This window comes from Epargyreus clarus, unplaced genomic scaffold (assembly GCF_041222505.1).
Source record: "Epargyreus clarus isolate Ecla_fem2 unplaced genomic scaffold, WU_Ecla_fem_2.2 ptg000021l, whole genome shotgun sequence".
Classification (NCBI taxonomy): domain Eukaryota; kingdom Metazoa; phylum Arthropoda; class Insecta; order Lepidoptera; family Hesperiidae; genus Epargyreus; species Epargyreus clarus.
In genome coordinates this window covers 8,340,446-8,352,281 of record NW_027332228.1, presented here as the reverse complement: position 1 = coordinate 8,352,281, position 11,836 = coordinate 8,340,446, and the positions used below count along the sequence as shown (strand labels likewise).

At 35.8% G+C, this 11,836-nt stretch overlaps 1 protein-coding gene across 1 annotated transcript; it reads left to right on the top strand.

Moving 5' to 3' along the window:
• Window positions 1–5,886: 5,886 nt before the first annotated feature.
• Window positions 5,887–7,828, top strand: LOC140750529 (uncharacterized). The gene is made up of 4 exons (XM_073084087.1): window positions 5,887–5,972; window positions 6,088–6,512; window positions 6,598–6,769; window positions 7,553–7,828. Exons 1-4 carry the CDS (start codon window positions 5,961–5,963, stop codon window positions 7,634–7,636), a joined length of 693 nt encoding a protein of 230 aa, XP_072940188.1. The 5' UTR covers window positions 5,887–5,960; the 3' UTR covers window positions 7,637–7,828.
• The last annotated feature ends 4,008 nt before the right edge of the window (window positions 7,829–11,836 follow it).

The following is an 11,836-nucleotide window of genomic DNA, read 5'->3' as shown; positions in this document are numbered from 1 at the left end:
TATCATTTAGATATCTATTTGGCTGGGAATCGAACCCGGAACTCTCTGCCTGTCTGTTGTGGTGGCAGCTATGCTACTCGGGTCGTCAACTATTCATTATGTGTTTTGAAAATATTATGAGTAAAATAAATAGGAAAACTTTATCATAAAAATGCTAAGCGTATTTTCTTTACGCTGTTTCTACTTTACATAATGTTGCCTAAGTAATCTTGTTTAGACATAAAAACTCTTATCTCTATGTCGCCACACAAACAGAAAATCAAATTAACGACGTTTCAAAACGGTCGATAACATGCGAACGTTTTTGTGAACTAGCATAATTTTATGGGACTGCGAGGTGTCGTTCTATAACCATAAGCTCGATCCCAATATACATATCTACGAAACCGGTAGAAATTATGTTTTATTTATTACTCTTAATGAGGCGTATCCGAAAAACGTGCGTAAAATGATTAAAAATGTAATTATGTGGTTCAGAGTTGATTTCCTATTTTGCTCTATAATTTGTAGTAACAGAACAGCGTATCTTCGTTTGTAATCAATCTTGTTTACGAGCAAATTGTAGTATATTTAGACGCCTGTCATAAATAAGTTAATATTATTTTATTCATATTTATTAGGTATATATTTTGTAAAAAAATTGCTGCTAAATATACTTTACGGTAAGCAGTTAAAGTCAAGTGCTTTTAGATTCGGTTACACGAACGAGTTTGAAGACTTAATTCTCCTAAAGTAAGACGACGAGTAACGTATTAATGATAATTACAGAAGGTGCTGCTACCACTGAGGACTAAGCTGGAATGCCTCGGCAAGTATATGTCCTTACTACACCCTTCAAACAAAAACACAGTAGCTAACATCGCCGTTATTAAGAAGAAATAGATGTGGCGTTGGTGCCGCGGAATTCTAACTACAGAGGATTACTACCTGGCCCCACCACATCCTTGACTGCTGTTATAAGGAAAAAACTCTCGAAGAGAACTCCGGGATCTCCGAGGGAACACAACCGGAGTCCTCCAAGCTCGATGCGCCGATCGGGCTCTGCCCTGGGGGAGCACTTTTGGCTCCTCCCACACCATCTGGTGTTTACGACGGTATACGATCACACATACCGTCGTCCTTCCCGGGGTTGCTTGCTGGACGGTTCGAGCTCCCACTCTTGCCGCCCTTAACCCTGGAAGCCCCCTTTTAGTCGCCTCTTACGACAGGCAGGGGATACCGTAGCCCTATTCTATTCCCGAGACTGCAGGGACCGCAAAGGTACCTACAAAGCTCATAAAGTATATTATCTCGTAATACGACGACTTTATTTCAAGTAACGACAACCAAGTACTACGACGTAGCTGAAAGCATGTCATATTAATATACCGTGTCTCAGAGATCAATTACACGTGGTGTTATTACTATGCAGTGTAATTATTTTCGTAGCAAAGCGAATGAGTCATGCGTAGCGCCTAGCGGACATGATAAAATGTATTAGACAAGTTAATAAAATGATTCACATTTATAATAAAAAATAATGGAACCGTCTTTTATTTTTATTAATATTAAGTTGTAATAAGACAGAATTAGCAGTCTGGTTTTGAAATAATAGATTGTGAAATAATTTTGATTAATACCTATAACATATATCTATAATAGATTGTGACTATGACTTTATCCGTACTCCTTACTAATATTATAAATCTGAAAGTAACTATGTCTGTCTGGTTGTCTCTTCTTTACGCCTAAACCACTGAACTGATTTTAATGAAATTTTGTACAAAGATAGTCTGAGACCCGAGAAAAGACATAAGATAGTTTTTATCCCGGAAATCTCACGGGAACTAGGGATGGCGATCTAAGATAGATTAATCGGAGAATCGATCTTTTGGAGCCAAAACATCGATTATTTTAATCGATATTAGTAAGGATTGAATTATAAAGTATGCATTTAATGAAGTGATGATCTTTAGCAAAGTTGAAGGTACGAATTTTCAGTGTTATGTATGTTAGTATGTTATATTATTTTCTTTTAAACGCGGGCGAAGCCGCGGGCAAAAACTAGTGTTTTCTATATTACAGAAGTAGCAAACAATCGTGCAGTTCACCTGATAATGGCAACTGCTGCCAAAGGACAACTTAAATTAACCACGAATAGGATGACCTGTACCCTTAAGTTGGGACGCCTCGTGTAAACCAGGGCTGGCCACATAGTTCGTAGGACCGATAACCGGTGGGGTAGGAAGGTCTTCGAATGGAGACCACGTCTCGGCAAAAGGAGTACAGGATGCCCCCCGACCAGGTGGACTGACGACCTGAAGCGGACGGCGGGTAACCGCTGGATGCAGACGGCCCAAGACCGGTCGGAGTGGGGCAGACTAGGGGAGGTCTATGTCCAGCAGTGGACTAGTAAAGGCTGATGGATAGATGTGTAAACCAGAACTCATCAGCTTAACATAATTGTAAGACAGAAATAGGTGTGGCAGTTTTAAAATGTGTAAATATTCGTCAAGGTTACATTGAATAAGGGAAATGTTACGTCTAACGTATATAATGTCTAGTATACCAAACTAGAGAAAAAGAAGATTGAACTGACAGTAATAAATATTCGTAATGTGCAATCCGGTACTACAAATTTACATTTGAGAATATTATTATGTACATATATATGATCTTGTTCACGTGTTAGAGAATAAATTAAAGTTTGATGTTTTTTGTATATCTGTTAAACATTTCTAGTTACTAGATATACTCTGACTCCACCCAACTTACAAAAAACTGGTTCGATCGCTTAAGTTTTCTAATGGCGTTCATGGGTTTGAAGCATTAATCATAGAAACTCTAAAATGAACGTTGCAATAATTTTTTGCGTATTCAATAATAACAGACTCATATGTCATTGTTGTGGTCATGGTGGTGTTTTAAAACTGTAGCTCCAGGTGTTTTGTATATCTGTATCTGAACATACCTTCATAGTTTTATTGTATTATTCAGCATTATTGCTATTTTATGCAACGAACCCGGATGACACAGCATGATGATGTAAACCTTAATAATGAAAGTCTACTAGGATACATTTTACAGAAGATCTATGTTTGAACCTAGAGCGCAAGCTATTTATTTCCAAAGACATACAATTTACGCTAGGACACCTATGAAAAATACTTTGAGGCAACTTTATTGTTGAGGGGTGAACCTTTAAAAGGCACCCTGGGAGTTTACAATTGATTATGTGAGATTCTTACCCACTAAGTAATGTTCACGGTGACTGCTCTAAACGGCACGTGGACGTGGTAAAGTCGTCTTTCCTAGGGTCACTGGCTGAGCGGTTCTAGTCTCGACTCTTGCCGCCCGCAACCCCGAAAATATCTATTTGTCGCCTCTTACGTCAGACAGGGGACTACCTAAGCTCTATTATGTTCTCTAGACGACAAAAACAGTCTTGAGTAAACCCAAGGGTATGAAGTATATAAGCATAAGGTTTACTTAACTTATACACTCTGGGACTGTGTGATAATGGGCTAATTTAAAAATTTCGTATGCTAGTGTTTGTTTGAAGCTTTTGAAAGACTTAGTTATTTTCAACGGACATTTACTGCTTCTAATGTTTTAGGTAAATATAACATCTATTAATTGGTCGCACACTATGTGGTTCTACTGTTAATTATGTCGGAAAATTTACAAACGTAGGCGTAGTGCTAAATAGACTACCGGTCTTTACTTTGAATATGTCATAAATCACTCCACAGAATCACACAATACTTTTTTTATATATAAAATATTGGAGTAGCAGTGAGCACGCAGTCCAGGTGGACTGCGTGCTATCAGGTGATAGTAAGTGGCTACTGCCGCCCATGGACATCTGTAATCGACCCCAGATAGGATTAGATATTCCTTCCTAAGGTCGGCAACACATGCACCGCTTCCCCCGAGGACTAAGCTGGAACGCCTCGGAAAATTATGTCTCCCTTACCACACCCTTCAAACCAGAATACAGCAGCGCTTAACACTGCTGTTATGAGGAAATTGGTGTGGCGGTGGTGCCGCCGGAGTTGAACCACAAAGGGTTCTTCCACCTTCAAATTACTGTTTTAATGATTCTACTTATAATATGTACCAGGTTACATACTACGGCGGTTCTTTAGTACCTACAGTGGTGTGTATTAAAATGAAATAGTTGATATTAAGGTTTAAGAGCAGATCGAGTGAGTCTCTAATTAAGAAAATCTGTGACCAAATTACAATTTATTGTGATTTACGATAGAGGTATTGACGATTTTTCGATGAAAACACTTTATTCAAAATTACTTTTCGATAGGCTTCATTCAGAAGAGTAATGTAAAACCATTGGGCGAAAAAGCTTCCGGCTCTCTGGTCACCCGATGCGACGATAACTCTGTAAAACGTGTTAAATAATATTTAAAAATAGAATTTATAGCAAAACACCCATTGAATTATATTTTTTTTTAAATACAAGATACTGTTTCTTAAAATTCTAAAATGTTGGAAAGATCTACTGTGGAAATAATGTTTTGTTTTTCATTACGACCGCTTTTTAAAATAACATGCGTAATCAATTTAAGAACAAAAAATCAACAATTAGGTAATACATACTCTCAGTCCAATGCTCTTGTAAAATTAAGAAATATAGATACTAATAAGCAGTGATAGCCTAGTGGTTAGCCTAGGGAACACGGCCTCTCGATCGAGGGGTCCGAGGTTCAAATCCCAGGCACGCACCTCTGATTTTCAAATTTATGTGCGTATTAGAAATTAATTATCACTTGCTTAAACGGTGAAGGAAAACATCGTGAGGAAACCTGCATACCTGAGAGATTTATAAAAAAAAAATAAAAAAAAAAAATCTTAAAGGTATGTGAAGTCTACCAATACGCACTTGGCCAGCGCGGTGGACTATGGCCTAATCCTTCTCATTCTGAGAGGAGACCCGTGCCCAGCAGTGGGACAGTAATGGGTTGATGATGATGAGATACTAATAAATATAGCATATTTTCCTTCATATCAAAGACATATTTTTATTAGTATGTATCTTAACAGCATATAATTTGTATGAAGAGCAGTATTTTATGAGTTCACTGGTTATAAAACTATATGGTTTGGGTGCTACGCTTTGAATAATCGCTTTGAATGTCTTGCGTATCCACACAAGTACGCAAGATCATTTTAGTTTCAACAGTAATTACATATTAATTATATTGCCATTGACTTCTTATTTTCTGTACACAGTACGGTACAAACAAATGGCGTGTTTAATAATTAGTTCCATTTTTTCTCTGGTGTAAAACTAGTTAATATTTGTTCCTCTTTATTTAATATTTTACTAATTAATATAATTACCTACCTACCAGTTGTATTATAATTATGTTTGTGAGCTTTAATTTACATATTTACACATACAACACATTCTTTGTACTTACCTACGTATGTATTTTTACCTATTTGTTTTTAATACAACATTAAAAAAGAAAAAAATAATAATATTCGCAAAAGTTGAAGAAAAAATCGCATTCACATTTAAGTGTTTAAATTATTTCAAATAAATAGATTTAAACTGAATGCTTTTTTTTATTTTAAACATTAAAATTTAAAACCAATCAGATAATAAATTAAATATTATGCCATTAATTAAAGTGTCGTCTACGTCAAAGAGATCCGCGATGTTAATGAAGTCATACGATAAAATAAAAATAGCTTTCAGACATTTAACACAATACTTGTATGAAAAGTATGATCTTTAATGATCCTACATTGTTATGACCTTATGAAATTTTATTACTAATACGGATAGGCCAAGTGATATTTTAAATAATTCTTTACTCTCGTAGCAAATTATTTAAATGTTATTGCAATTCGCCGCCCAATGTGGGTGGTTCTATGAGCGTTATAAAAGCCTGCGCGGATTTTTTACCCGCATTCAAACTAGTTCAACCAAGCTAGGCAATCTTAAAAAAATTAAAATGAGATTCGCCGTAAGTAAAATTAAATATTTAAAACCAAAATTAATTTAATTTTAAAAGTATCATTAGTAATAGTGTATTTCATGTGAATATTGGTGAATAATTTGAAATATTTTTGTGGACACAGGTTGCAGTTTTGGCCTGCGTGTTGGCCGTGGCTAACGCCCAATTCGGAAACTTCGGTTTCCCCAACAACAGGTACACCCCTGGCCGGTACAACCAATATAACCAAGGACAGTACAACCAAGGGCAATACAACCAAGGCCAGTACAACCGCTACCAGCCCTTCCAACAACAGTACAACAAATACCAGCCCTTCGTTTCCTCTACTCCCTTCCCTAAGCCAGTTGTAGCCAAGGCGACAGCGTCAGTAGTGTCGGCTACCCCTGCACCAGTGGTGGCTCCCGCTCCAGTGCCAGTTGTTCCCTTCGTGCCAGCCGTCCCCGTGCCGGTCGCGCCTGTCACCGTCGCCAGAGTAGCTGCTGATGCTCGCTCCGCTGAAACTATCAAGTCTGGATACGACATCAACCCCGATGGCAGCTACAACTACTTGTAAGTTCATTAGATTTGTTATAAATGATCAAGTAATGTTCATAGTTTGTTAAAAATTGAGCTAACCGTTACATGTTTGTGACAGCTACGAGACCAACAACGGTATCGCTGCCCAGCAACAAGGTACTCCCCGTAACTTCGGTGGCAACCCACCCCTAGTTCCTGATGTTGCTCAGGGATCCTTCTCCTGGGTGAGCCCTGAAGGAAAGACCATCTCTGTTACCTACGTTGCCGACGAAAACGGATACCAGCCCCAGGTGAGGATTTAATTTTAAAGTACTGTAATTGTAGAGGGTGTACTCATGTAATTGTAGAGGGCGATAGCTCAGTGAGATTTGGGATTAGAATCCCAGGCTATTTTCTCGGAGTTATGTACGTATCAAAACTGGTTATTACTTAATTTAAGACTGATTGCAAAAATCACGAAGACCTACACGCGTGAGAGTTCTGTAAAAGTACTCAAGGGCGAGTGAAATCTACCAATTCAGACTTGATGCACGCAATAAAATATAGCCTAAACTGTCTCACTGAGCGAAAACCCATGCCCAGCACTGGGACAGTGACGACCAATATCAGGAACGAATGTAATCAAATAACTGGAACTGAATTAACTAACGCAGCGATTGAATAAAAATAGAGGGAAGTACATATAAATAGATTTAAATAGTATACTTGTTAGGGGATATCATGAATTTGAAGGTGGTAGAACCTTTTGTGGTTCGACTCCGGCGGCACCACCGCCACACTTATTTCTACCTAATAACAGCAGTTTTAGGCGCTGCTGTGTTCCGGTTTGAAGGGTGTGGTAAGGGAGACAGACTTTTCCGAGGCGTTCCAGCTTAGTCCTCAGGGATAGCGGCGCATCTGTGGCCGACCTCAGGTAGGAATATTTAATCCGATCTGGGGTTGATTACCGATGTCCATGAGCGGCAGTAGCCACTTACCATCAGGTGAACTGCATGCTAGTCTGCTACTGCTATACTATAAAAAAAATATCATGATACAGATTTAGTTAATAATGGATGTTTCTCATGTTTCAGAGTGACGCTCTTCCCGTAGCGCCCGAAATCCCCGCCCAGATCGCCCGCGCGTTGGAGTACATTGCCAGAAATGCTAAGAACTAAGTAGTCATGTATTTTCAAAATAAGAATCTCACCGCGTAGATACAACATCCTTTACATCTCAATATTAATATAATTTTATATTACTTATACGATACTAAATAAATTAATGTGATATGTAAGATACGATCGTGCTGTTGCAATAATTATTTCGAACGTTTATGTGCAAGACAAAATAAAAGTAAATAGTCAGTACTTTCTGATATTTTATTTGGTTTTATACCAATGCCTGTTCTATTCCAGCAATATTTAGGATTAAACATCTAGACAAAGGCCTCACATATAATAGACTAGGGTTTTGCTTTAATCACAGATATTACGTATTGGAGAGCACAGTAGATAAATGATAAAATTAAAATTAAGTAATCATACAAGTATAATTATAACTTTAAACACATACTATAATATATAAATATAAAAGTAATTTACAAATGTAACTATTATAGTAAAAACGTATTTGGAGTAATAACTTTATTTTCAGCGTTATTATAAATAACTATAATAAGAATTACTTTATTTTTAAAAGTCATAACGATACCTACCTTAATTCGCAAATCAGCCAACTCCACTTTTTGTCAAAATATTTCTTTTTTATTTATTTTGATAGTAAATGGCGTTGAATGAAATCAAAATCAATAAAAAAATCATTTTGACAAAAAGTGGAGTGGACTGATTTGCGAATTAAGGTATCGCTACATTATGTATAGGTTTTAATATTTCTTTCATGACCTTAGGGCTTCAAACTAAAATTAAATTGTGAAAATCAAATTAATTTGCTAGGAGTGTAATTCTATTAAGAATGAAATGAATGTAATTTCTGTTTTTAAGCTATTATTATATATTATATTATATATTATTTATTCATGAATATGCAGGACATATAGAAAACTAAGATAAATTTTACAACATACCTTTAATAAAAAACAAACGAAAAAGTATTTTATATAACCAAGTTATCTTTTAAAAAAGAGTCGTAGTTAATGACGAAATATAATCTATTAAGTATATAAAACATATGTACCAGGATGTAGTTTTATTAAAACATCAATACTCATATTTACATCATAACCTGTTACAAAATTAAATAGATTGCTAAATTTATTAGTATTGGCTGTTCATCTTTGATTAACTGTTATCGTAAAATCTAATACATCTGATTAATTGCTTCAAGTTGTTTTCCGTTCCGGCAAACCGAAGGACAATCCATTCTATTAAAGATATATCACTTGACATTATAAATCTCCCTATGTCAAAGTATTTGCCCTTTATACAAACCATTTGAACCGACTGTGGCGCCGACACATCGCTAACAATATGTTATATTAAGAAATATTTCTCTTATTTACTGGAAGTAGCTGATGTAAAGTTGCTAATTTAGCCCTTAGTCCTAGACTAAAGTTAACAAAACTAAGTACAAAGAATTAGAGTCCAACACGATGATAATCATAAAATTCACATATGTGTCGTTTTAAAGATTTGGACCGCTTCATGCTGCCGTAGCTTTAACTTTAATAAAACCCATGAAAGCAGCGTGGTGAGCCTGTGGCAAGCCTGGGCTCTGGAAAGATATATGCCCAGTATCGGGATACAAAAGCCTCGCAACGAATGCAAAATAATCTTGCACCTTCAAATCAGAATGCATCTACGTTACCGTGTTACATAAACGAAAACAGATTTAGGCGATTCTTTTAAAGTACAAATTAAAAGTATAACCGAATTTATAGCTGAAACTGTAAAAACGATTATCAATGTTATTTATCCATTAATGGCTGACCGTAGCAATTTTTCAATAGGTTTTCCATGAGTGTTTCTGTGTTATATAAAAATTGTTATTATAATGTAAACCTTGTCGGATACTTTTAATTCAGATGGGTTGGTTACAGAATAAAAGGTAAAGGAAGGCCCTTACAAGTGCATAGTCCCAAGGAGACACCCATACAGCACATAATATGTGTATGATGTAAAATTTCTATATAATTAAATAAAGGCACCTATTCATAATAATCTATCAATACTATTGGGTAATAACAATGATTTTTAAATCACGTATTGCTTATTTGTTAAAATTAAATATATTCACAATGCCTCTAGAATATGGGAGAGAATTTTAAAATATAATTATATCGTAGACACAAATTAACAAAATGTGCGTTGTTGTTTGGTTTTCTTTATAATTCTAAAATGTATTAATTGAATCATTTCCTAACAAATATGTATGTAAATAAAATATTTGACATTCAGACCAAATTCACTCAAGAAGAGTTTAAGAAATAGCAGCTTATTTTAAACTAAAATATGTAGGTACCTAAATCCAGTCAATTTGAAGCTAGTTTATTCAAAATTTAAAATAAAGATTCTACACATGCATGACAGTACAGGAATTTAATCGAATGAATCTACTATATTCTAATTTATATTCTATATATAGTAAACGCATGGTCAAATAAAACAACGGATTATCATTGCCAATCTGTTAGTGCCCGCGACTTCGCTCGCATTTAAAAACTGAACATTACATACTTATGACTGAAAATTTGTACCTTCAATGGAATGACAGTTTTTATAATATAGGAGGTTTTTATAATCTTTTTTTATAATATAGGAGTAGCAGACGAGCATGCAGTTCATCTGATGGTAAGTGGCTACTGCCGCCCATGGACATCTGTAATCAACCCCAGATAGGATTAGATATTCCTACCTGAGGTCGGCCACAGATGCGCCGCTACCCCTGAGGGCTAAGCTGGAACGCCTCGGAAAAGTCTGTCTCCTTTCAAACCGGAACACAGCAGCGCCTAACACTGCTGTTATTAGGTAGAAATAGGTGTGGCGGTGGTGCCGCCGGAATCGAACCACAAAGGGTTCTACCGCCTTCAAAAATTAATGTACCAACTCAGAAACCTTCGTGGGCTCATGCACAACAACTCTAAAGATCATCATATGATCAAAGTATAGTTTACGATTCTATAAAGGACATACAGACAAAAAAACATTTTTATATATAGAAGATGTTATTTATTGTATGTAAACTATTCAACCTTCAAATTGTAATAGCAGTAATGAGACTTTAATGCATGCTAAATGTGTATGAAAATGTTTAGTCTTATAATTTTCATGTTGTTATGAGTTTTTGATATTGATTAATGATGCTAATATTCTCATTGAGGGGTTGTCAAATACTCGTAGGTACCTGTTTGTTAAATAATCGAGCGTAACTCTTTAATCTATAAGCAAAATAAATATAGTAAATAAGTTATTTTTATGGATATTCAAATGTTTTTTGATATGACAGAAGTAGCTACCGGGCGTGCAGACCAGCTAATGATAAGTGGTAATGGCCTTCTATGAACCTCTGTAATCATCCTCAGATAATGCCATTCCCTTAAAAGAGTCTCAACCTTACACCCTGGAAATAAAACAAAGTAGCGCTTCACACTGTTCTTAGGCAGAAATGGGTGTGGCTGTGTAGAAAAGTCTAAGCTGAGCTAATTATTTATAAATCCTGAACTCAAGTGGATGATTTGCATACACCGGAAATCCTGTCACAAATTTAAAATGTTAATATTTAAATAATTATTAAATATCACGCGTCATAGGCGACTAATAAAACAAGCTACGAGTGGATTAACGACAGATATGTATAAATATTAAACAAGTAATTAATTTAAAAAATCAAAAACCCGACTGCACCAAAAAGGCTGAAGTAGAATTTCCAAAAGCAGTGAAATAGGCATTTCATTATTTTTACCCAGAAAGCCAAATACAAAGTTTCATAGTAGGTGTCTGCTTCAAAAACAAAAGATGTTCAAACAATATTACCCTATTTTATCCTCGTAGTGTTCATTTACGCTATATAAAGAACCTATGTGTAAAATTCCAGAACGCTTAAGTTCAGCGGTTTCCCTTTGCGTTGATCTCTGGCACAGCAACTCTCTCATTTAGTCAGACAGTCATCTCGATGTGTATATACGAGTATATATGCACTAGCTGACCCGGCTAACGTTGTGTTGCCATAAATAAATAAAAAAATGTTAAGGATGAACAACCCTTAGGTGTAAAAAAAATAGATAGTGGCCGATTCTCAGACCTACTGAATATGTATATAAAATTTGGTGAAAATCGGTGAAGCCGTTTCGGAGGAGTACGGTAACTAACACGAGAGTTTTATATATAAGATATATTATATAATGTATGTGTAATCTCCTC